General features: G+C 44.3%; 2 protein-coding genes across 2 annotated transcripts in view; one reads left to right on the forward strand and one right to left on the reverse strand.

Moving 5' to 3' along the window:
* LCT (lactase) lies at positions 1-22,842 on the forward strand. Its single transcript, XM_064451045.1, has 17 exons — positions 1-877; positions 3,431-3,510; positions 4,763-4,846; positions 5,818-5,920; positions 6,562-6,640; positions 7,376-8,063; positions 8,446-9,091; positions 10,332-11,891; positions 12,238-12,506; positions 14,111-14,401; positions 15,492-15,690; positions 16,401-16,603; positions 16,994-17,103; positions 18,642-18,776; positions 19,826-20,049; positions 20,863-21,099; positions 21,869-22,842. Exons 1-17 carry the CDS (start codon positions 205-207, stop codon positions 22,075-22,077), a joined length of 5,790 nt encoding a protein of 1,929 aa, XP_064307115.1. The 5' UTR covers positions 1-204; the 3' UTR covers positions 22,078-22,842.
* Positions 22,733-25,506, reverse strand: part of UBXN4 (UBX domain protein 4) — a 17,605-nt gene continuing 14,831 nt past the window's right edge. Inside the window, exons 11-13 of the mRNA XM_064451044.1 lie at positions 24,814-24,945; positions 24,068-24,276; positions 22,733-23,368 (exon numbers count right to left, since the gene is read on the reverse strand). Coding sequence (XP_064307114.1) covers positions 23,230-23,368; positions 24,068-24,276; positions 24,814-24,945 — 480 coding nt within the window. The 3' untranslated portion in view covers positions 22,733-23,229. The remainder of the gene's footprint in view (positions 23,369-24,067; positions 24,277-24,813; positions 24,946-25,506) is intronic.

Consider the following 25,506-nt stretch of genomic DNA (forward strand, 5'->3'; position numbering starts at 1 on the left):
GAGCATCTCAGAAAATACTTCCATGTGACTGGTTTTCCTGTATTTGTCTTTTTGTTCATCTGTTGACTAAAAGTCCTGATTTGTTATCATTCTAGTGTCAGCTAGTTCTGGGACCATTTATCTGTGTAATAGATAATTTCAGTTAAATATTACTTCCACTGTAATATAAGTAGTGTGAAATAACTTTCTGAAGCAAGTCCAGAAATGGAGCTGATTTGTAAGACAGTCATCTTCTTTCTGTTGGTCTCTCCCAGCACTGGCATAGAGGGGGAATTTGCTCAGAATTTTATCGCCATTGCTGGACCTCTACCCAGTGAGTTAGTAAATAGATTGCATCTGCAGAACCAAGTCCTACCCAAGGAAGATCAGGGCCCTGCCGTGGCTTTGATTACCTCTGCCCATGATTACCTCTGCCAACAAGATCCTGTGGCTCCTGAGCTGCTCCAGTACTTCTCCCACCTTCGTGAGATTGGGGTAACACATTACAAAGTCTTCCTGCCATGGGCATGCATCCTTCCGAAGGGGGACGCTAGGAAGCCAGATGAAGCTCAAGTGCAGTGCTACCAGAAGCTGCTCAAGACCCTGGTTGCTGCAGATCTCAGGCCGGTGGTAGTTCTGCATCACCAGCATGTCCCTCGTGCTGTGGCCGCGCAGGCTGTGGGTAGGAAAGCCAATGCTTTTGCTGACCTTTTTGTGGAATACACAGAGTTCAGCTTCCGTGTTTTTGGGGACCTGGTCGATGTGTGGCTCACCTTCAGTGACCTGCCGGAGGTCCTTGAAAGCTTGCCTTACGATGACCCCCAGTACCGAGCCCAGGCCCTAGCTGCCGCGCATAAAAGGGCTTACACCCTCTACCATGAGAAATACTCGCCAGCAGGTAAGGAGAATGGGGAGAGGGGGTTTATTTTTTATATGACTTTCACAAATATTTTGTGGTGGGATTGAATGGCAACCACTACATGCAATCTCTGTGTAAATATGCTACCAGTGCTCTCAGTATTATATAGAAATCCTTAAGTAACAGGTTCCTTTAAGTCCCTTATTTTGCTAATTGTTTTATAATTTACTGGCAACTGCATTTTACTTGATAGCCAAATGTCGTGGTTCAGCCTCAGCTGGCAACTGAACACCCCGCAGCCGCTCGCTCACTCCCCCCCACCCCTGTGGGATGGGGAAGAGAATCGGACGAGCAAAAGAACTTGTGGGTTGAGATAAGCACAGTTTAATGATTACAATAAGATGATAATGATAAATTATTATTATAATAATGACAATAATGTTAATATAATAAAAGGGAAAGGGAAGGGAAAGGGAAAACAGGAAAAAAAAACACGGAAACACAAACGATACAACCGCTCACCACCCGCCGACCGACACTGCCCGTTCCCCAGCCGCGATTGCTTCCTCCTCCCCTGGCCAGCCCCTCCCAGGGAACATACTGGGCATGATGTTACATGGTATGGAATATCCCTTTGGTCAGTTTGGATCCGCAATCTTAGCTGTGCCCCCTCCCCTCCCGCCTTCTTGTGCACCCAGCAGAGCATGGGAGGCTAGACATGTCCTTGACTAGTATAAGCGCTGCCCAGCAACAGCCCAAACATCTGTGTGTTGTCTCAACAGGTTTTTTTCCATGCTAATTTCAAAGCACGGCACTATACCAGCTAGAGTGAAGAAAATTAACTCTATCCCAGCTAAAACCATGACGCCAAAATAGTTGGGGATAGTATCTATGTTTATGTATGCATTTTCATATTTAATCTTTTAAGCCTCAGGGAAGTATTAAAAAGCCTCCAGTTAATCTGAACAGCAGAAACTAGTACTTCAAAACCAAACGTTACAACACTTTTATACGCTTTTTCTCTAAGGGCTGTGTCCATGTGCTCTTTAAATTAAGACCAGCAGATGCCCCCAATGAACTGTAGTCTCATGCTGTTCATATACCAAAACTTAAATGTGTTGTATATTAAAAGGGGGACTGAGACTTAGGAATAATCTTTGATTCCTGTTCAGTCATCTCATTTTTAAAGACTTATTTCAATGTCATTCAAAACTGGGATCGCAAGTGCTACTATGTCAGCTAAGAGAGGAGGGTCATGCCATCAGTCAGTGCCTGAGCTGTAATGTATGATGAGTGCAGGCTTTTTCATTAAGGCATGATGAGTTCCCAAGGAATACATCTTTAGAGGTCCAGATCTAGCTGAAGAATCACGTCAAATTCAACTATCAGCCTTCCACCTAAAGGGTGGAAATCTTTGCAAATGTATTGACAAAATCCACTTAAACAAAACTGATCATGGTTTCAAATGGCATTTCTCATTTAAGCAAATGATTTTATTTAACTTTAAAAAGTTAAAGTTAACTTTAAATAGTTAAATAAGGCAAAATGAAACAAAATATTTACTTTTTAGTGTAAAATGAAAACTATCTCAGTTACAAATTACTTTAAAATTACTTAGAGTCTTATTCTATTTTTTTCTGTGTACAATGACAAAAGTCATAACAATCAAGCTATTTTGTAGGCAATAATGTATTTTCATGTACCTCTCTTCTGGACCCACAGAGGAAAGACTAAAAAATTCCTGAAATATATCTCAAACCATAAAAAAACCAAGGCACAAGAAGTCTCCTGTGAGATAATAATAGCGTGAGGAAGTCTGCAATGTCTTTTGTTTGACTTTCCTCATTGCAGACACTGGGGTTTTAAAATATTTACATCTACCTGTGTTACACAGAGCAAGAGAATTTCACCTCGTCTATGATGGGTACCTGGGATTTTCTAAGCAGCTGTCCTCTTAGGTCTGCCTTCTTTGGGCTTGGAGTTTTTCTGTCCCAAGCAGACAACCAGTAGAGCTGGCTGAATCACGGGTTTTTTTCAAAATTTTAATTAATTTGTTTATTTTTAATTCCTGCATTTGTCAGGTATACTTCACAATACAGCTCGCACTCTCTGGTGGTAGCCCTTAGAGGTTGCTCAGCTTCCCTCCCTCCATAACCTGCCCCCCCAGGTTTCTGGCATCCCAGCATCTCAGCAGCATCCAGCACAGGATGGATTTAAAAAATAACCACTGTAGGACCACCACAAAGGCACAAAAATTAAAGATATTACTTGATTATTCATGGAGTGGAAGGGCACCCACTGGACAGCTGTCTGCTGATCCACCTTCCTGCAAGCAGCAGCGCTAAGGTGTTTCTGAGCAGTCGTGATAAGATTTACTGACAAAGACTCCTTGATCTCTGCCTTTGAATTTCTACCTTCTTCAACTCTCTGTTGAAATCCTAGTGGGTATTCTCAAATCATCTACCTAGGGCACTGTCTGATGATCCAGATCTTCAAAAATTTCCAACTGATTTTAAAATAACGGCAGTGAACTGAAAGTTTTCTTATTTGTCTTTAACATAACTAATTGACTGCCTCTTTTTTTTTCTCAAGATGGAAAGCTGTCCATTGCTTTAGGAATGGGCCATGTCTTGAACAGTGCTTCATCAGAATTGCTTTCAGTTTCTTTTCAGGTAACATCTTAATAGAAATTATTTCCAAAATTATATAAATTTAATTTTATTTAACTTGATATTTATGTACAGGATCAAGTGACTTGTTGCAAGTTAAATAAAATTTCAGCAAGTCAACCAACTGACCAATTTGGTAAATTTTACTTATTTGATTAGTCTGATCATGTGAAGCTTGCTGATTTTAAAAATTACTTCAGCATACTTTCTTGGCTAGTAAGCACCGATTAAGATACGTGGAGAAATATTTGCTCTCATAATTGGCAATTTTAGCAATGTACATGCTTAAATGACAAGGCATCTGCAAAAAGAGTACCCACTGAGGTTTTTTTTTTTGCAAGTCTACTTAATGCACCACCAAATAAAAAAGACACTTTATTTTAAAGAACCGCTATTTTTAAAAAATCTGCTTATTATGTTAAAACACAGACAAAGCTGTTCTAAAAGTGATCTAGCTGCACAGGGGTGGTACAACCTGAGAAGAACATAATCTCTACATAGACGATGGCATCCTTTCAGTAAAGACCAAACCCTCTGTTAGTAGTTGTCTTCACCTAGAGGATGTTGATGCAGAATGTAGTGAACAAAAGACAGTGAAGGTTTTTGGCTTGTTCTCACAATACAAAATATAGTGATAGGGTAAGCAATAATGTAGGCATGGCATTTCAAGGATATAACAAGGTTCACAGGGAGAGGAAGGATGATGAGCTGAGTAAACTACAAGAAAACCTTGGACTGAAAAATAAGCTGGAAGTTCATCAGGTTTTTTTTCCAACCTCATCAGCTGGTTTAATAAAAGAATACAATCTGCTCCCTTGAACTTGATGACTTTGAGTGGGATAATGCTTGTAGATTGGAATGATTAAAGATTTCTGAAGTGAACTTTCCCCAAAGGAGTATTGATAAGGCCTACCTGAACCACATAGCTGCAAAGGTATCTCTGTCTGATTAACCAGAGACTTCTTCAGTAAAAAAATCAACAGTAAATCATTAATATTAAATTCATAAAATACTCCTAGAATTTCCTTTAGCTGTTTAGATTTTCCTTTGTTTAGGAGAGACACAAAATGCATTTTCCCATACAGTATCCATGTACTCACGATATTGTCTGGCAGTCCCATGTAGCTGTATATAGCTTCTTACTCCAGCAATGTATCTTTATTGAATATTTTAAATTTTGTATATTTTTAAAGATAATACCTGCAAAAAAATGCATTTTAATCCAGAATTATTATTTTCCTTTTCTTTTCTCTAGGATTCTGTAGACTTTCTGTCTCTCAGCCTTCAGTACTATTGCGGAAATGAAACAGATTTCTACAAGAAATTGCGTGAATTCCAGGTAACGTTATGCACAGTGTTCGAAGTATAGCAGCAGACAACAGACCATAAGTAGAAGGGGAATTTCATGTTTCCTGGTGCGTGCCTAAATAGTTCTGATTTGCTGTGACAGCTCAGACAACAGCTACCCCAGGGAACAGCTGCATACTGCTCACTTACTTCTCTGTTGTTATTCTGACTTTAAAACAGGTGTTCGAAAGTACTGGAGGGGATCATCTTGGCCAGTGCTCATTATTGATGCATTAACGACTGGAATGGCATAGTTCTTTTGCCCAGGACTGAAAAACATTCTTACATCCCAAGTGTTTGATAAGCTGTTAGGTTAATCACTATGCACTGAAAGACACTGTTTTATTCTGGCATGCATTCTGCAATTGTGCTACCAAACTCCGCAGCTCCTCAGCAGCAGAGGCAGTGCTAGAAATGTCACTGAGGTTGAGTTTGTGAAAGGGTTAGGTCACGTGGCAGCAGCAACGTCGGTGCTGCTGTAGGCGATTAAATTAAACCTCTGGTAGTGAATTGCATTCTTAAAATCTGTAAGATGAGAGTCATCTAGCATTGGAGTAGCAAAATTAGGAGCTACCCATGTGACACAGTCTCCTTAGAGTTCAGCATGCTGCAGTTACTCCAAAAATCTGGAGTGAGCCATTTATGCTACAGAGTCTTATGAAGTAAGCCTTCAAGATAGGACGTAGTTCCTTGTGACTTTTCAATGACAGGCTGAACACTGAAGGTGTCTGGGGTTGATGCTTTGATTTGCACTGGGCTTTTTTTGGATCAGCGAAAAATAGTGGGTGGTATTTAATACTTACGCTGCTGATTTATGAATTTAGCTTTGAAGAACTTTATCACCAATTCTCAGTATTCTAGGTATTTCCTATTCTGTGTCAAAAGCAACAAATGCCAAGAGCATGGTTCTACTAGCTGGCTGATGCTTCTTTTCACACAAGTCTCTGACTTCTGGTTTTGCAGAATGTCTTGAAGGACATAGAGATCTTGATTTTTAGTCTGAAGTTCCTTGACTGTGGTTCTATGGAAGAGAATCCTTTCATACCAGTAGCTGCCATTGTCACAGGTGAGTGACATTTCAGGAAGGAGAGTTTTTTAGCTAAGCTCTGCATGGCAAATTATAGAGAAAATTCAAAATTGTGCAGTCCAGACTGCTGCTATTAGATGAAATAACTTTATAGTTTCTTTCATAGCCTTCTTGGAAAACCAAGGGTGGATGGTGAGTGTTAAGGGAGAGGAGGCAGGAAATCTTCACCAAAGCTTTTCATCATTTTAATCAGCCTCAAGTTGCACCAGGGGAAGTTTAGATTGGATATTAGGAAAAAATTCGTCATTGAAAGGGTTGTCAAGCATTGGAAGAAGCTGCCCAGGGAAATGGTTGAGTCCCTGTTCCTGGAGGTATTTAAAAGTCATGTAGATGTGGTGCTTAGGGACACAGTATAGTGGTGGACTTGGCAGTGCTAGGTTAGTGGTTGGACTTGGTGATCTTAAAGGTGTTTTCCAATCTAAATGATTTTATGATCTTTTTTTAACATGAAATTGTAAATATCTGATAAAAACCCAACATATCTGATCTGAGGAAAATAGCTATCAGTTATGAAAAGCACCTTTTTTCTAAAGGTGTAATTGTATGTACAGGTTATGTCACACAGTTCATGGCATCTAAGTTGTGACGAAGTCCATTGCTTACGATTTCTTTGTTTTCAGCTATTAATAAAGAAGAGACACATACGATTGGGTATGATGTTAATGAGTTCTTGGCGTTCTCATCACCTCATGTTTTAAGGTACAGTTTTTGTCCCTTAAATCAGATACTATAATAAAACGGTGTCCTCTAGAAACCTATGTATGGGCAGACATGAGACAGTTTTAGTGGTAAAGTCTGCTTTATTTGCTGAAAGAACTGGAAAGGAGTGCCTTCCGCTGAGCCCAGTCTCTTGCTATTGCAAACAATCTTCTATCCTACCATTACAGCCAATGTAATTCTCTTCCATGCTCTCATCCTTAGTTACCCCAATTGCACCTTCAAGCCAAGCCTTCTGTTCTTTTCAAGAGCAAAATCGTTAGAAATAAATAAATAAATAAATAAAATAGAGGCTTTTGTAGGCGAGAAGCCAATCGGGCCTACAGAAATGTAGGAGGTGTCGTTGCGCAGGGAGATACTAAAGTTTTAGCTTATCCTATCGACACTGACGAGAGCAGTTGTAGCATGTGTAATTGCTACACACTGCAAGGATTTTGTTTGCAGCTTTGACCAAGCTGTAATGAATTACGAGAATCTACCTGCAAAGAAGTGCATTAGGACATACAACTCTTGAGCTGCTCGGCAGATAGCTTGTTGCACTCCACCTTCATCTGCTAGGCAGTAGGTTGGATTGAACAGATGGCAAAGGAACTATATCCTGAGTGGCTTATGTCAGCTGAATGGGAAGCAAACAATTATTTTATGCTCTGTGTTAGCAAGTTCTGTGGCACTGGCATCCACCTTGGAGATTTTAACTTCTCTTTATTCTATTTCCAGCAAAACAAATGTTCTACAGGAGAATCCAGATGCTGTTCTTGCCCCTCGCTCCTCCTATCAAACAGTTTGGGAAATGTTTGCTAAACAGTCTGAATCAGAGAGGGATTCTTTTCTGCAAGATGTTTTTCCAAGTGGTTTCCTCTGGGGCACATCCACAGGTGCCTTTAACGTTGAAGGAGCTTGGGCAGAGGATGGAAAAGGAGAGAGCATCTGGGATCAGTTGGGGCATGCAGGTCATGTCTACATGAACCAAACAGCAGATGTGGCATGTGACAGCTACTATAAAACCAGCTATGATGTTTACCTACTTCGGGGTCTTCATCCCCAGCTGTACAAATTTTCTGTATCCTGGCCTAGAATTTTCCCTACTGGCACCAACGAGATCATCAACTGCAAGGGTGTTGATTATTACAACCAATTAATTAACCAGTTGCTAGACTCTAACATTGAGCCCATGGTGACTCTGTTCCACTGGGACCTCCCACAGGCTCTTCAGGTTCTTGGTGGCTGGCAAAATGACAGTATCATAGACACTTTTGTAAACTATGCAGACTTCTGCTTTGCCACTTTTGGGGATCGGGTCAAGTTCTGGATTACTTTCCATGAGCCTTGGGTTATCAGCTACGCTGGCTATGGCACCGGAGAGCATCCTCCAGGAATCACTGATCCAGGAGTAGCATCTTACAAGGTAGGGACACAGGAATAACTAGGACCCTGTAGCTGCCATTGTTGTGTTGTATTCCTCTGACAGTTCTGTGCTTCAACTATGTTCAAGCCTAATGTGGCCTCTGAGACAACTATTGTTGTATTTCTGATACTTGCAAAAAAGGGGGTAATTAATGGCTGCTAGATGTCCTTATTCAGTTTTCTGTTCTGAAAGCAACTGTTGATGGACAACCAAATTCTTCTGCTTAATCTAAAACCTCCTGCACTCTCTGGCTATGATTATTTGTTTTGTCAAGATTTCTACTTCAGGATGGAGATGACGTTCGCACATGGCAATAATCTCAGTGCTTAAGAGTTCTTGTGCAAAGCAGTGTGTCACGTATTCCTCTGCTTTCTTCCACCAGGTGGCTCACACAATTCTCAAGGCTCATGCCAAGGTCTGGCACCTGTATAATGATAAATACCGCTCTCAGCAACTGGGAAAGGTGGGGCTGGTCCTGAACTCGGACTGGGCCGAACCCAAGACCCCAACCAACTCTGAGGACGTGAAGGCGTCTGAGAGGTACCTGCAGTTCATGCTTGGCTGGTTTGCTCACCCTATATTTGTCAACGGTGATTACCCAGACATCCTGAAGGCTCAGATCCAGGAGGTAAACTTGCAGTGCTCCGCAACAGTTGCACAGCTGCCTCTGTTTACAGAAGAGGAGAAGTCCTGGGTGAAAGGGACTGCGGATTTTTTTGGTCTTTCCCATTACACTTCCCACCTGGTCAGTGCTGCACCTAATGGGACCTGCACATCCAGCTACCAGAGCATTGGGAACTTCTCCTTACATGTAGATCCTGCTTGGCCACAGACTGCCTCTTCTTGGATCCATGTGGTCCCTTGGGGATTAAGAAGGCTGCTGAAGTTTGTGTCCCAGGAATATACAGGGACAAAGATCCCAATTTACATAGCAGGAAATGGTGTGCCAACAGAAGACGCAGGGGATCTTATTAATGACACTCTGCGAGTAGATTATTTCCACAGGTACATCAATGAAGCTCTAAAAGGTATGGAGAAATAGTTATTCTGTCACTTCCATGGTAGTTAAGTTTAAAACATCACCACTTGCATAGTGATACGAGGTCAGCTGCCTATTGTGTATGTAGTGTGACCTTATACACCTTGGCCTATCTGGTGTCCAGATGTGGAACCCTCCATTCCATTTAGATAAGGGAATAGGTTTTTCATATATATGGATTAACGTAGCCTGGACCCTAATGTCACTCCCACTGTGAGAACCGTGTTTATAAGATGATTTGCCTGCAGGCAGGCTTTTGCCTGCAGAGATCTCATAGATCAGGACTGAAAGATGTCTTTACTGCTTGAGCAGATCTAACTGTCAGCACCCTGTACCATTTCAGGTTAGAATTGTTAGGGAGATATTTATATCTCAGTCATTTTGAGCAAGGATCAAGGTATACCTGTATCTTTGCAAATTGCTATCAATTGACATAAAAATAGTCACTGAAGTTCTGGACAGATGTAGAGATTTCGGATTTCAAATAGAGATTTGGCTGTTACTCTTTCAAGACGCACAAATCAATACTGTCAGGAAAACTTTATTAAATATGCTGTATTAAATCTGTTGGACATCAGTATACAGCATTTGATCTTCTTGACCTAGTTCTCAACATACTGATAGAAGTGTTAAATGAGCTATGGAAAACACAATTTAGCATTGCTGTTGTGTCTCAGCAGAGGTAAAGAAGTTGGACTGCAAATGGGAAGTGAACTTTTCTGGAAGGAGGAGAGACATTTAGTGCTTTCTTGTAGGCAACGTGAGGAAGGGGGCTGGACTGGCCTCTTCTGGTATTGGGTACACTGTTCTGCTAAAAGAAACTCTCTCGTGCTCAGGGAAGATAGGCAAACACTGAATACACATGTTTCAGTTTAACTACAGTGTTAAATCTAAAAGAGCACTGTATACCTAAACTGATGAGTTGTGCTTGAAAACAACAGCACAGGGAAAGGGATACCAGTGGCACAAGTGTCCTGTACTCAAATATCTCTTGACTAATATTTCTTTTCTCACACATTTTTATCACTAAGCATTTGATCAGCTCCTATTACAGTGCTGACTGCTTGTCTTGTGAGATACTCTTTGGTTTGGTATTTTTTTTCTAAAAGACCATTCTTAGATTTTGGCTTATCTCACTGTTACCCTCAGTTGTGGTCTTTCGGTTGTGCTGTGCTGTATTCAGAAAATGTTCAAGTGAATAACAGTGGCTTGTACTGTTTCTGTGACAGCGGTAAAACTAGACGCAGTTGATGTTCGGTCGTATATTGCTCGATCCCTTGTTGATGGCTTTGAAGGCCCAGTGGGGTACAGCCTAAAATTTGGGCTACATCACGTGAATTTTGAAGATAGCAACAGACCAAGGACTCCCAAGGCATCCGCTTATTTCTACTCCAGTGTTATTGAAAAAAATGGTTTCCCATCCAAAGTCTTGGACAGATTGTCTACGCCGGTACTGTTTGACCCACCCATGCCATCAAAGTTGCCAAATTTACCAGCATCAGAAGTTCCTTCCAAGGCAAAGATTGTCTGGGAGAAGTTTTCATCTCAAACAGACTTTGAAAGGGACATGTACTTTTATGGGACATTCCCAGAGGACTTTACATGGGGCGTGTCTTCTTCTGCCTACCAGATAGAGGGAGGTTGGGATGCCGACGGCAAAGGACCCAGCATTTGGGATAACTTCACCCATGTCCCAGGAAATATAAAGAATAATGATAATGGAGATATAGCTTGTGATAGCTACCACAAGGTAGAGGAAGATATTTACCTGCTGAGAGCCTTAGGGGTAAAGAACTATCATTTCTCCCTGTCCTGGTCTCGAATTTTCCCCAGCGGATGGAACAACTCAGTAAACAGACATGGAGTTGACTACTATAACCATCTTATTAATGGACTCATTGCAAACAACATCACTCCAATCGTCACCCTCTACCACTGGGACCTGCCACAAGCTCTCCAGGACATCGGTGGCTGGGAGAGCAGCACGCTGATTGACCTGTTTGACAGTTTTGCAGACTTCTGTTTCCAGACCTTTGGGGACAGGGTGAAGTTTTGGATTACGTTCCATGAACCCCAAGTCATCGCCTGGCTTGGCTATGGCATTGGGGCGTTTCCACCCAATGTCAATGACCCTGGCAATGCTCCCTACAGGGTTGCTCACATCTTACTGAAGGCTCACGCCAGGGTCTACCACACATATGATGACAAATACAGAGCAAGCCAGGGAGGGGTCATTGCTCTGTGTCCCAACATTGACTGGGTCGAGCCGAGGACACCCAGCAACCCCAGGGACATCGAAGCTGCAGACAGGTACCTGCAGTTTCTGGTGGGGTGGTTTACACACCCGATTTTCAAAAATGGGGACTACCCTGATGTCATGAAGTGGAAAGTTGGGAACAGGAGTGAGGTACAGAACCTGCCATCATCTCGCCTACCGGTTTTCACAGCGGAGGAGCGTGAATACATCAGGGGCACGGCAGATGTTTTCTGCTTCAGCACCTACACCACCAAAATAGTAACCCATGCAACGACCCGACTGAGGCCCTTCTCTTATGAGTACGACCAGGAAGTTTTAACAAAGGTTGACAGCTCCTGGCCTTCTTCAGCTATTACTGACCATCGGGCTGTGGCCTGGGGGCTGCGGAGGCTACTGAACTGGATCAAAGAAGAATATGGAAATCCTCCAATATACATAATTGAGAATGGGGTGGGGATAAAGACCAAATCGGATGTTGATGACAGTACCAGGATATTCTACTACAAAACATACATTGATGAAGCTTTAAAAGGTACCAGTGTTTGCTTTTGTTCTGTTGGTGTTGCGTGTCTCCTCTCTAGATTTCTGGTTACGTTATTCCTCTGAAGAGCAGTTTTAAAAAGTGATTGACATCACTCTTTAAATATTCTGAACACAATATAAACATAGTGTTTCTTTTTATGATCTCCTTTGCATGGCCATTTGTACTTTGTATCCTCTGACTATGAAGAGTCTCTTAATGATTTTAGTTGACCAGTGCTGGCTTTAATAAGCTAGAAGCATGTATGTGCTTGCATGTGAATTCCTTGTGGTTCATTTAATGTGTGATTAATTTAATGTGTTCACTGACGCTCTTCCATTTGTTTCTGGTCTTTCAGCTTACAAGCTGGATGGTGTTAATCTGAGAGGATACAACGCTTGGTCTTTTATGGATAACTTTGAATGGTTGAATGGTTATGATCCAAGATTCGGATTGCACCAGGTTGATTTTGACAATCCCAACAGGCCAAGAACCCCAAAACGCTCTGCTGTGTACTATGCAGAAATCATCCGCAATAACGGTATCCCATTGCCAAAAGAAGATGAATTTTTATATGGAGAGTTTCCAAAGAACTTTTCGTGGAGTGTAGCAACTTCAGCATACCAGGTTAGGAAACCAAGACAGACTCTTAAAGTATCCATGGGCAGTTAATTGATTTTGGATGAGACCCCTACAGCTTTTGTAACATTAGGTTTTACCATGATTGAGGGTTAGTGTAACAACTGCTGTAAAAGGGAAGAACTTGGAGATATTTAGGGACATGGTTATTGTGGAATAATTGCTGGAGGTGACTTAGAAATTAAACTTATGTTTTTAGAAAAGGTACAGCATTGAAGAAGCTGTCAGGGTGAAGTGCAGCTGCTATGTCAGGAATCCGTTCCACGGAAGTTCCCTAATAACCTTAGATGTTGGCAATGCCAGGAGAACCTGGCATACCGACTAGTAAGAGGAGTTGTCTGGAGGGTGGAGTGGTGTGGAGGTATCGCAGCCAGGCTCTGTGATAAATGGGAACTCGAGGTACCATGGAGCTGTTAGGCTGCATATTTGCTGCTCTGGGCCAACAGTCCATCACACTTTTGACAAAATACTGTCCTTTTGGTGAACTTTGCTTATTATAATATCATTATAATACCAAAACACACCTCCATCACAAAAGCTACCCACCTCTAAGGTGCGACCACCCCTCACTGGGCATGCGCTTTGAATTTCTTCTAGTCTACACTTTTAAAAGTAAAGCGAGGAAATTTTACACCAATCATAATAAAGGTATGTATGACTAGAGTTACTCAAGCTCCATCTGAAAGATAAAAGATAGTATAAAATGTGTGAAGAGAAAGAGGGTGTGAGGGAAGATACCATCATGTACCACTCTGACTTCTGGGACCAGTCAACGGGCTGAGCCTCTCTTCCCCCCCACTGGGACGCCTTTGGGTAAGACCGGAAGCCTCTATAGAGTCACTTTAAACCCGTCACGTATTAGAGTTGCTTTGCTTCATATTAGAGTCACTTCAAATTCGTTTAGCATACTTGTAGCCTAGCAGTGTACTCATATCTTTGGCATTTATGTGTGTCTTGTAACCAGCAATCTTATCACCGGTAATCCAAAGAACCTGTGTGTCTGTTGCTTTAATAGCTTGCACTATTCATTAATCTAGCTGTGATCGTTCTCATTGAATAGTGCATCTGGGCATCTGCCAGATTAGTTACTAACAACGAATACTCTGAGGAGTGGTTACTTCTACAACCTTTAGGAAATAAACCATTGACCAAGTCTAAGACTAAGACTGGGCTTAGCTGCACCAAGACTCCTCTCAGAGAAGGAGTTTAGAAAGCAAGGGGGTCCTGTCTGAACCTTGTGACTCAACGGTAGGGTCTCTCGCTAGCCACTCCTCAGACTCCTACCATTAATGCAACAGTTATACCACAGGAATTGGGACAGCAGCATGGGCTTCACCAGAGCCAGCCAACATGGAGCAGCAGGTGAACTGAAACAATGGCTGTTCTGTGACATTGTACTTTGCTAATACATCTTGCCTCGAGGCCCAAGTGGTCTTACTAGTTTGGTACAGCAAAAACATTGCTATTTCTAGTCTTAAGCTGCTAAGTCAAAATATTGTGTGATGCCACAAAGACTAACAGGCTGAATTCTTTGCTAGGCCAGGACCTAAATTTGGGGTTTACTAACAATCTCCCCCCATCTTCAATTACAGATTGAGGGAGGATGGAGAGCAGATGGAAAAGGACTTAGCATTTGGGACCAATTTTCTCACACTCCCTTGAAAATCAGCAATGATGACACTGGAGATGTAGCCTGTGACAGCTACCACAAGATTGAGGAGGATGTGGAAATGCTGAAAAGCCTCAAGGTGTCTCACTATCGTTTTTCAATCTCCTGGTCCCGTGTCCTCCCAGATGGGACCACCAGATACATCAACGAAATGGGACTGAGCTACTATGAAAGGCTTATTGATGCTCTTCTGGCAGCTAACATAATGCCTCAGGTAACTAAAACCAGTAACTTTCAGGCAACTAAAAAATGGCAGAACCCAAGTCCCAGGCTCAGAGCATGTGTGTGTTTCCATCCACACCCTCCTTCACACAGAAATTATTTTTCATTGTGTTCTGCAAGTAAACATGGTTTTTCCATAAACAAATGAACTGGGAATATAGTGATATGTTAGAAATTACTACCCAGAAAGATCACAGTAACCTTATTGTTGGCTGTTTCCAATTACCTTCACGTGCTTGGAAGTGGATTCCACAAGGACCTATGCAGTGATCTTGCCAGAGACAGTGGTGAGGTCAACCAACCTGTAGTTCCGAGGATCCTCTTTCTTGCCGTTCTTGGAGATGGGTTTAATGTTATTCTTTTCCCAGGAATCAGGAAGCTCTACTGATCAACATGTATTGTCACGTATACGGACAGTGACCTCACTACTGCATCAGTCAGCTCTTTCAGCACTATTGAGTCAATCTGACCTGTCCCCATAGACTTGGACACATGTAGAATTTTTTCTGCTTCTGCCTGTTGCTTCCCCACTGCTGGCTGTCCCTGTCCTCCCCAAACCATGCTGGTACACGCAGGGAGTCACACGGCTGCACCAAATGCCGCGTACATGTGTATGCACACCATGCAGGGGGCAATCCAGGAATATCTACGCAAGCATCAGAGTGTGCCTGAGCAAAGCTGTGCCGTCACGGCATTGCTCTGGACTGGTCTGATGGATGTACCAGCCCAAACAGGTTTTTAATTGGATGTATTTCATCTGAGAGTCGGTGCAGGCACAGCAGTTCTTCACTGACGAGTTCCTGCTATCAAAAGGTTGTGGTGGTCTTTGGTAAAAGCTTCATCTTCACCATCAGGCAGTCCCTAGAGTGACTTCCCCATGTCCTAAAGTACTAACTGAAACGCTGGCAAAAAGGTACTTTTTGTGAGTGCACGTGTGATTGCTACGAACTCAAACACTGTTAGGAACAGGTAGCTGCAGATCAAAGCACAGTTTGTTTATGTTCAAAATGAGGCTGGGTTACAGCCCTTATTTCTGGAAGTGAATGACTTGTTGGTCCTTTCTCTTGCTGTCTTTCCCACAGGTGACTCTCTATCATTGGGACCTCCCACAGGCACTGCAGAACCTCGGTGGGTGGGAGAATGATACTATAGTTCAGAGGTTTAAGGAATATGCTGAGCTCCTTTTCCAGAGATTGGGACATAAAGTGAAATTTTGGATAACCCTCAATGAGCCCTACAACACCGCATATTTTGGCTATGGCGTGGGCACAGCTGCTCCAGGTAAGACTGCTGGGCATAACCTCAGAGCCTCTGCAGCACTGTAGGCACAATGCCCTTCACGCTACAGCAGGGTAGATGCTAGGGGCTTGCAAAGGTAGAGCAAGGAGGTGGTGCGGGTAAATGGGGTTTGGACTGCCATGGGCTGGTGAACAGGTCCTTCATTCATTTCACCTGTTGCCTCCAAGACCCATCCTCCTTCTTCCGTTCCTCTAACACACCCCTCCTCTGCAACCTCCGCATCACACTTGCTTGCTGGAGCAGTTCCCATTTCCAGAGCAGCTCCAGTGACCGTGGAGAAGGGTTAGGGCTGCAGGGGGCCAAGCTCAGCTCTACGGTAGGAGCAAGGGAAGGCGAGAGGTGGGCGCTGGCCTGACCACACAGCTTCCCGCTCTCCATAGCGGCAGAGCAGCCTGTTGCCAGGGCTGTCAGCTCTGCACGGGCAGAGAGCCGAGCCAGCCCCTGTCCTGCCATGGGGGGGAGGAAGGGGTGATGCGGGGCCCCACAGAACCTGCGCGCTGCAGCTGGGCCTTCAGCTGTCTCTGCCAAGCAGCGATCTCAGCCCAGGGCTGGGCCCGAGGGCACCACGTGCTGCACATTTATTTACTAGGGGGCTGTTCTGGCTGTCCTGGGTGTTGTGTTAACCTGGGAAGTGGCCAATGAGCAAGCTGGAAACTGCTGCTCCACTGCATGTGCTGTCACTGTCTCTGCAGGCATCTCCGTTCGGCCAGGGCGAGCCCCCTACGTGGTGGGGCACAACTTAATAAAGGCCCACGCGGAAGTCTGGCACCTCTACAATGAGACCTACCGGGCAAAACAAGGAGGATTAATCTCTATCACCATCAACTCTGACTGGGCAGAGCCAAGGAACCCACACAACCAGGAGGATGTCGATGCTGCCAGACGATACTTGCAGGTACAAACACACCCGGTCACAGATCTCCTGATTGCTCCTGGGTTTGTTCGTGGTGGCACCCCCATCCCGGGTGCTGGAGATGCCCAAAACCCAGGTCACTATCTCACTATGCCAGCGTGAAGGAAAAGGGTGAGCCAGAGGCACCGCTGCAAGGGAACGTATCACCCTCTTCTGGTGGCTGATCAAGTGTCCACCAGAAATAAGACAAAATATGATTGCAGGGCCAAAAGCTTATTACATTTGCTGCCGTTAAATGGGCAGCTCTGCATATGTCCATGTGCCTGTTCATTATAAACTTAGGTACTACATAAAGAGCAGCACATGAAGAAGAATGGTTAAATCTCTTTCTTTGATACAGAATCTATCCTCCTCCCTTATTTCTTGGCTTAGTTTTTTCTAGATTGGTTTGCTCATCCCATTTTCAAAAATGGCGATTATAACGAAGTGATGAAAACGAGGATTCGGGAACGCAGCCTGGCTCAGGGTCTGAGCCAGTCCCGGTAAGAGCCCAGGCAGATACTTGCTTTTGTTTTACTTGCTGCACTGAAACCTGCTTTTCTGAAAAAAGTGCTAAATTTCAATGATTCTATTGCAATATTACTGTAAAAATCTTACTGTATCCTCACAGGAAAAACTCTAGTGTATGTTTTGCCTGGTCCCTGTGTTTACGTCTCTTGCTAACTAAATTTACTAACATATCTCCGGGGTAACGCATTGGCAGCTCGGCGTGATACAGTAAATGCTCTGCGTTAGACACAGTGCTTTACCTGGCTGTGGTAAATGTGTTTTAAGTGTTCTTAAAATGATGTCCTGAACTCGAGCACTGAGCACTCTCTGGTCCCTCTGAATTCTGTTTCCTGTTTTCCATCCCCATTAATTATTCTTAACCCTATTGTGCTAGCAGTGCGCCGTCACGAATGTTTTTCCTTTTCTCCCTTTTTAGGCACATATAAGGAAAGAACTCGCTTTCCCTCTCCACTTCAATAGCAATTTGATGGGGAATATTGGATCTGGGGCTATTCCTGACCATTCCCCTCTGACAGTGTGAAAGGCCACTTGTTTTGAAATGAGGGAGATGGTGGCGGAGTTGGGGTGTGCTCTGCAGCAAAGGCGGGCCTTTTCAAGATTTGCGTTATGCTTTTATGTGTGCCTGGAACGCTTGCATTCTTGAGCACTTCTTTTGCCACGTTATTTCTTCTCTGGCAGTTGCTGCTGTTAGTAACACAGTAAAGTCACTGCGTGTTGCTTTATGAGATAATGTGCTCAAGCATCTCGGGCTGGGGAAGAAGTCCTGTCCTCGGCCTAGGGCTGCAAACTCTCAAGCATTGCCAAACTGCCAGGAGCGCTGCCTGTATGTTCAGCAGGGGTTGTCTGGGGACCCAATTCACAGGAGAATGTTCTCCCTCTTCTGGCTGAGAGCTGAAACCTCACTCCTTGCTCCAGGGTGCCCCCAACCCTGTTTCTTACGCTGTGCATGGCTGCAGATGTTCTTTGCTGGGGAGCCTCCCTTTTGACGGGAACCACGCACTTTGGGATCAAATGGCAGAGCCCACACACAGAGCCTAGTTCCCAGCTTCTCCTGGGTTTTCCCATGTTTCTCCAGCAGGATCAGGTACCTCCCCTTGTGCTTGTGCTGCTGGTGCCAGGGGATACCAGTGTTACACATGGCGCGTCTTCCAAGTGTGGATCTCGGGGGGAGAAAGTGCAGACGTTTTTATTGTATCTGTGTGGAAGCCAGCGTTTATGAGACAACCCGGTATTATCAGCCTCTGCCATGACCTTCCCAGTACTACTGCTGTACTGCACAGTACTACTACAGCTGCCCGGAGGAGAGCTCCTCTTGCTGCAGGAGGTCCCCTGCTGCTGCGAAGCACATCTTGGCACCGATGGCTGGCTGCACCGTCAGTGCGTGCCAGCAGTACAATGTTCTGAGGGAGCTCGTGACAGCTCCCCCGAGCGGGGACAGGACCCCTGGCTGTCACCAGCTGTTGGAGGCACATTTTGAGGGGTTTATGCTTTTCTCTGTTTTCTGTTGCAGACTTCCAGAATTTACTGAAAGTGAAAAGCAAAGAATTAAAGGCACATATGACTACTTTGGTCTAAATCATTATACTACAGTTTTAACATACAACGTGAACTATCCTGCTGGTGTTCTGTCGTATGACTCCGATAGGTAAGAGATGAATGTAAATTATCTGTCAAGTAAAATATGTGCACCTGGAGCTGGGCCAACTGATAGCAAGTAAAGCCATGAGACGGTTATTTTAAGCTGTTATAACCAACACTAGGGGAAATAGCCCCAACAGTACCTGTGGTGCTGTTATTTTCACAGAAGTCCAGCAACAGCCCTCTGGTTTACAGACCTCATGATAAACGTGAATGGGTAAAACAGAACAAAGAAAATCAGAGGATCTACTAAAGGAAGGAATCTGCACTTGTGAGTCTCCCAGTGGTTTGGGATCAGCTGTAAACAGTATTTATCATATTTCCTGCCCCTAATCTGCAGTTTGAAATGCTTGATAATCGTGTTTTATGCTCCATTTCCTGTTAAACAGTTGTTAGTTCCCTCACCACGTTGGATAAATGTAAGTTCAAAGCCTAGATAGCTAAATCACTTCATGGCTAAGTATACATAAGTCAAGCTTTTAATTTAGCTACCAATTTCTTTCCCCAGCTTCAAAAGGTAACCAATAGGCACATACTAGTTTTTCTGATGAGAATTAAGGTAATGGTGGGACCACACATAAGGGGCATGAACACAGGCTGGTTTTTCTGAAACATTTCCACAGAGAATATATGAGATTATTTTAACTTCCCTTTGCCGCATCCTAGCTCCCGTGGCTTCGCCCTGTGGAAGCACACTGGGCTCAGCCGTGCATTCCTGGACGTAGGTGTACATGGCAATTCTGTGTGCTCAAGCACTGCATTATATGTTGAACAGGAGAAGTGGTGTCAAAGATTTGGCGCCAACATCACATCCTTGCCCACAGTTGATTTAAGCAGAGTATTATTGTAAAGCACAGTAAGAGAAGTGTTTTCTAGAGGCTTGTGAGCACCAGCGCCACCTCAGCCCGCTGGGCGCTCACCAGCTTGCCACACCAGCTCCCCTGGGCCAGCTTTCCACAGAGCTCAGCACTGTATTTCCCAGCCCTGCAGCAGAGGTGCCTGGCGCAGGGCAGGCACTTGGGACTCGTCCCTTGATTGGCGTGTCCTCCTCTGCAGGGGCGTAGCTTCAGTAACGGACCGCAGCTGGCTGAACTCCGGTTCCTTCTGGCTAAAGGTGACACCCTTTGGCTTCCGAAAGCTCCTGAGATGGATAAAGAACGAGTACAACAACCCTCCGATTTACGTGACCGAAAATGGGATCTCGGAAAGGGGAGCCTTAGGCTTCAATGACACTTGGCGAACACATTACTATCGGAGCTACATTAACGAAGCACTGAAAGGTAAGGGTGATTAATTCTGCTCATCCAAATCACGCGCAAACAACCACAGGACTAACGTGTATAAAGCAACTTGTGAAGAGCTGAAAGCCCACTGCCATCACACTTGCAAGTTGCGCACCCACATGGGTTTACTCTCTGCAATTCTGAGAGCCTTTGGCTTTAGCAGAAACTGGCCACGGACAGCCACGGCTTTGCAGGGAAGAGCAAACCCCGGGTTTGGTAGAGCAACTGCAGCTTCCCTGTACAGCTGCATCTGGCTGGAGAAGGTTCCACTGCTTCAAAGGTAACTGTTAGGAATACCTAGTTTGACTACTGCTGTGTCTAAAAACTGCATCTTTTAAAACCAAAACCCAACCCAAACTGGTTTCCATTCCAGCAGTGGTCAAGCACCATCGGGGAAAGGTTTACAATTTGCCGGACGTTCAGAAGGTCCTCGCTTGCTGCCTTTTAGCAGTGAGGCCCCACAAGCGTTTGTTTAAACACCGGTTGTGGTTTGATGGCTTTTCTTCTCTGTTCCTAAACCTTTGCTTATTGGTTTTTGGAGCAGAGAAGAGCAGTCTCCAACGCTGGCAGGTGACTGAGCCACCCTGGTTGCTCGTCAGCTCTAACATGGCAGCTGAACTACCTCAAAGCAACTGAGCTGAGGCAAGGTGTGACAGGGTGGAAGGGGGAGATGGCAAAACCAGCGAGGCCAGCGTGGCAGTGACCTCACTGCCCTTGGCGAGTAGTGTCCTGGAGCGTCTTCGTGCGGCTTCTGACGCCTCCCAGCACCCAGCTGCACAACTAACCCATTCTGCCTGGTCCTGCCAACAGCTGTTGTGCTCGACGGCGTTGACTTACGGGGCTACACTGCATGGACACTGATGGACAACTTCGAGTGGGCAGTGGGCTTTGACGAAAGGTTTGGCCTCTATCACGTGAATTTCACAGACCCCACCTTGCCGCGGCGCCCCAAGGCCTCTGCCAGGTTTTACTCACAGATCATAAACTGCAACGGGTTTCCAGACCCAGCAGCGGGCCCACATCCCTGTCTGGGGCCGGAGCCTGAAGGTAAGCGACGCAGCAGAAACCTTGTTTGGTTTTGTGTGTGTGTGTGTGTGCACACGGGCGCATGAGTATCTGCTTCTAATCCCAAAAGATTTCCATCATCTATAGTCCTTAAAGACACCACCATTTTCTGCAGTGTTCTTTTTAAGGGCTCCAGCAGAGCACTGACTAGCCTCCAGCTCTGACTGAGGGCATTCACGTGGAATTATGTCGCTTCTGTACACAAAACCAGAATGACCTAATTTTGTGCACCAGGACCTCAATACGTGCCTGTCTCCAAAATGCTGCAAAAATGTTATCCAGTCTACTTTTCCGATTAACAGAGATGCCAAAGATGTTTTCCAAACCACACGCATTCAGTATCCCCACACCATTTTTTTCTAAACAACTTTGAATACTTTGTACAGATCAGAGTTTTCGGCACACCTTTGGAAATGTTGTCACCTATGTTCCCTGAACGAGAGGAGTACATTGAACAGCAACCATTGTTGGTGTGGGGTTTTTAAATAACCGTTATCAGCTTTTCGGTATGACTGCAGCTGCCAGGGAATAGTCACCCCTCCTGCAGCCTCGGGAGTTACACTATGAGCCTCAGTGGCGCCTTTACTCCGAGCTAGAATTGTGTCAATCACTGATCCCAAACAACTACGGCTGCGGCTGGAGCAGCAACAGTGAAAGCCTTGCTGAGACGGGAAGCGGCGCTGCACGCACCCGCGCAGAGAGCTCACCCCAGGCTGCGTATTAATACTTTCTTTTTGTTTCCCCCGGCCAGCGCTGCCGACGGACGCCACACCAGGAGCGGCTGACAGCGTGCGCTTTTTGGGGTTAGATTTAACATCGCAAAGTGCAGAAATAGCACTGTATGTGCTTTTCGCTCTTTCTGCAGTTGGAGCATTGGGCTTGGCTCTTTTTGCATGTATGTATGGAAAATTATCCCGAAGATCCCATAAACGATCACCCATGGAACTCAGTAAACTGTAGTTTCCACTTGCTAGAGCGTTTGTTTGGTTTTTATACAAGAAGTCTGTAGCACCAGGAAAGGAAACCTAGCGCTCGTACTACTGCAGCTTTGTGTCCGGCCTCAGAGCTAGCTCCCCTCATTTTGGTGTTTGCTTACAAACTCTTTTTCCCCCCCCAGCATTATTGGTTTGATTTCTTAAAGACAAAAATAAAATTGCTTGTTCCCATCTGCGTAAGGATTCTCAGCTTGACCTTTCATCTCTTCTTGCTTCATCATCTCCCCTTGGATGATCTCCTCTTCAAGGGGAGCTGAGAGCCTAGAATCTCTCCTGCTTCTTAGTGTTTTTAAGACAAGTTACTGTCTATACTGGTGAAAACTGGTCTGGAAGTACTGTTCTAGCGCAGCTACGGTATTAGCTTCTTTCCCTTTCCTTTATTTCATATACAGTATTTTTTGAATAAAGACCCCTCTTTTTTTCTTCCCGTACCACAGCCTGGATCCAAAACACTATTTCAGATGCATTTCACCAGATTTTAATATGTCCAAATCGTAGATAAGGTCATTGAAACTAGAACAAGAAGTCTGTCAGCTGTACTTGACATTTCAGTATACGATCCTAACCGCTTGCTTCCCTGTGACAAAAGTATCTCAGAGGAACTTTGCAAGAGAAGACAGTTGTTTTCTGGAAAATAGTTTATTGAGTGCTTAGGGAATTAAAAACTACAAAGGTTTTGCTTGCAGTTGCAGAAGCAAGAAAAAAAGTTAAACATAAATTAGTTACCTGATTTTGCTACTTATAGTGCTTCTGAAAACCTCCTTTGAATCAGTCGTTGCCTACCATGACCTTTATATTGATATCTGGCCCTTAAATTTGTGTAGCAGAATATTTATAGATTTAAAAGTGCCTTTCTATGGCAGTGGGGTAATGATTATGAAAAGCTGATGGAGATTTTCAGTCTTTTAAACTCTCTGCTTCTAGGTCTCAGCTACCCCCACCCCATTTTTTTTGTGACTTAGGTGACTTATTCCATACTCCACTACAGGAATAAGAATTAAGTAATTCGGTCAAGCCCCACTTGTCCAGAAGCTTAGTTGATTTAAATCAAATAAGAAAAAAAACCAAACAACCCAACACAAAAAAAACAGCCAGTGATTACCGCAGTTACTCAAAACTACATTTGTTGTGTAGAATTTCCATTCCAAGTATTGTTTTCATCTTCTCCATCGTCTTGAGTCCTCAGTCTATATATTTTGCCTTCTTTTTTGAAGTCTTCTCCCCGCTTTTCCACCACTCGTTTCCTGACTGCTTGCCTAGGGTACAAATGACAAGAGGTTTGACAGACTCCCCTGGTAAAAATTGCATTTATTGCGTTCACTTCTTGTGTAAATCATGCATCCTTCCTTCTCTTATCCCCAGTAATAATTTCCTTCAGCCCTCTGTTTCCTCAGGAAGCAATACCCAGCAGAAAATTTGTCACTTAGCAGTCAGACAAACTGACAATCTCATTTCCCTGGAAAGAGCCTGTCACTGCAGTGATACGGGGCTGCTTCACGTGAAACGGCCCAGCGGCTCTCCTGGTCCAGGAGGTCTCTCCTTCTCCAGTTAATACAAAACCTTAACTGTCAAAAATCAGACTTTCTTGTATAACCATATCGTAACAATCTGACACCTAATTTTTAAAAAATTTTTATCTTCCAAACAATATCAGCTCCAGTGAAGCTGAATTCCTTATTCATAAATGACTGCAAGGCAATGCTTTTTCTACTCTGTAATTGGAAATTGAAGCAAACAATATGGATCTTGCTTAATCACACGTGTAAAAACTAGTAAATCCTAGTCAGAGCTGCCATGCAGTTCACCAGGTTGTCCCTTTTAACCAGATGGAAGCTGGTGGCCAGAGGCTACAAGGAGAGGCCAGTGGTTAAGAGGCAGATAGAGTTTAGTTCCCCACCACACAATGAAAACAATTCCAGCAAGCAGTTGAGAAACACTTGAACAGTTTTGATCACCTGCTTTGCTCAACGCTGCTAGATGTTGAAGGACTTGAATGGTCCTGCTGATGAGCTGGTCTCACAGCAGACTGTGAGGGGGGCGGACTCGTAAACAGGAAGTTGCTAATAAATCTCCAAACTGCTAAGAGGGGATAAAGTATTGTGCCCAAGAACTTCCACAGATCACCGCCTGAAGCCTGAACGACAGAAGCAGCAGGTCTTCCTGCCTGGTCATGAACACATAAAGCAAACTTGTCAGAAATAAGTGTCATGCTCCTGTAGACAGAGTATTTCATACATAATTCAGAAGCAGCTCTGTAGACACAAGAGAACTTTAGTTACAGGATCACAGAATGGTGGGGGCTGGAAGGGACCTCTGGAGATCATCCCGTCCAACCCCCCTGCTTGAGCAGGCACACCCAGAGCAGGGGCACAGGGCCGCGTCCAGGCGGGGTGTGAATGTCTCCAGGGAAGGGACCCCACAGCCTCCCTGGGCAGCCTGTGCCACTGCTCTGGCACCCGCACAGGGAAGGAGTTCTCTCATGTTTTTTCCATGACAAATATCTCTACACCATTTAGCTGCTTCAGAAAAAAAAATAATCCAAATCAGTCCAAATTAAAGTAATTCTGCAATCTGTCTTAGACAGAGGAAAGACCAGAATTCAAGCCAAATATTATCATGGCCAACTAAAAGCAGCTATACAGCTACAGTATTGCTGTTTGCAAGGAAGCGAAAGGCAAACAAACCAAAACCCAACACATACCGGCAGCAACACTACTGAAGCGCTGGGTGCTAACTCTAGCTCCAGTAATTTCTTTCCGTAATCTTCTTTGGTAAACTCCCTTCTGGGAAACATTGTCGCTAGAGAAAAATTGCCATAAGCATTACCAACCATCTGTGAAAATATAAAGAAAAGATTTTATTTATAACTGCTCTTTTTCAAACCGCAGACTTACCCATTGGGTATATCTTGCTGCACTGACCCAAGAGTTCTGTATCAAACTATCAAACACCTTCCTACAGAGAAATGAAGGGTTTCTCATGTCCTACTACCTCTTACTGCTGTGAGGCTGCAGTAAGACAAAGGCAGTCGGTGGCGCTGGAAAAGGCTGCCACAAAACCACCTTCAAATGAACAAAAAGGAAAGCAGCTGATGACAATTCCACCCTGGTTTCAGCTAGGATAGAGTTAAATTTCTTCGTAGTAGCTAGTATGGGGCTGTGTTTTGGATTTTTGCTGGAAACAGTGGTGATAATGCGGAGATGTTTCAGTTGTTGCTAAGTAGCGCTTACACTGGTCAGGGACTTTTTCAGCTCCCCGTGCTCTGCCAGGTGCACAAGGAGCTGGGAGGGGGCACAGCCGGGACAGCTGACCCCATCTGACCAAAGGGATATTCCATACCATATGACATCATGCTCAGTATATAAAGCTGGGGGAAGAAGGAGGAAGGGGGGAC

The sequence above is a fragment of the Phalacrocorax carbo genome, chromosome 5, assembly GCF_963921805.1.
Source record: "Phalacrocorax carbo chromosome 5, bPhaCar2.1, whole genome shotgun sequence".
NCBI lineage: Eukaryota > Metazoa > Chordata > Aves > Suliformes > Phalacrocoracidae > Phalacrocorax > Phalacrocorax carbo.

What these genes read in the sequence shown, in the direction of transcription:
- LCT (XM_064451045.1), top strand. Translation starts at nt 205, where the DNA reads ATGGAGCTGATTTGTAAGACAGTCATCTTCTTTCTGTTGGTCTCTCCC. An exon ending in TAGCAACTTCAGCATACCAG is followed by an intron (nt 12,507 to 14,110) that starts GTTAGGAAACCA and finishes CTTCAATTACAG; the next exon opens with ATTGAGGGAGGATGGAGAGC. An exon ending in CAGCTAACATAATGCCTCAG is followed by an intron (nt 14,402 to 15,491) that starts GTAACTAAAACC and finishes TCTTTCCCACAG; the next exon opens with GTGACTCTCTATCATTGGGA.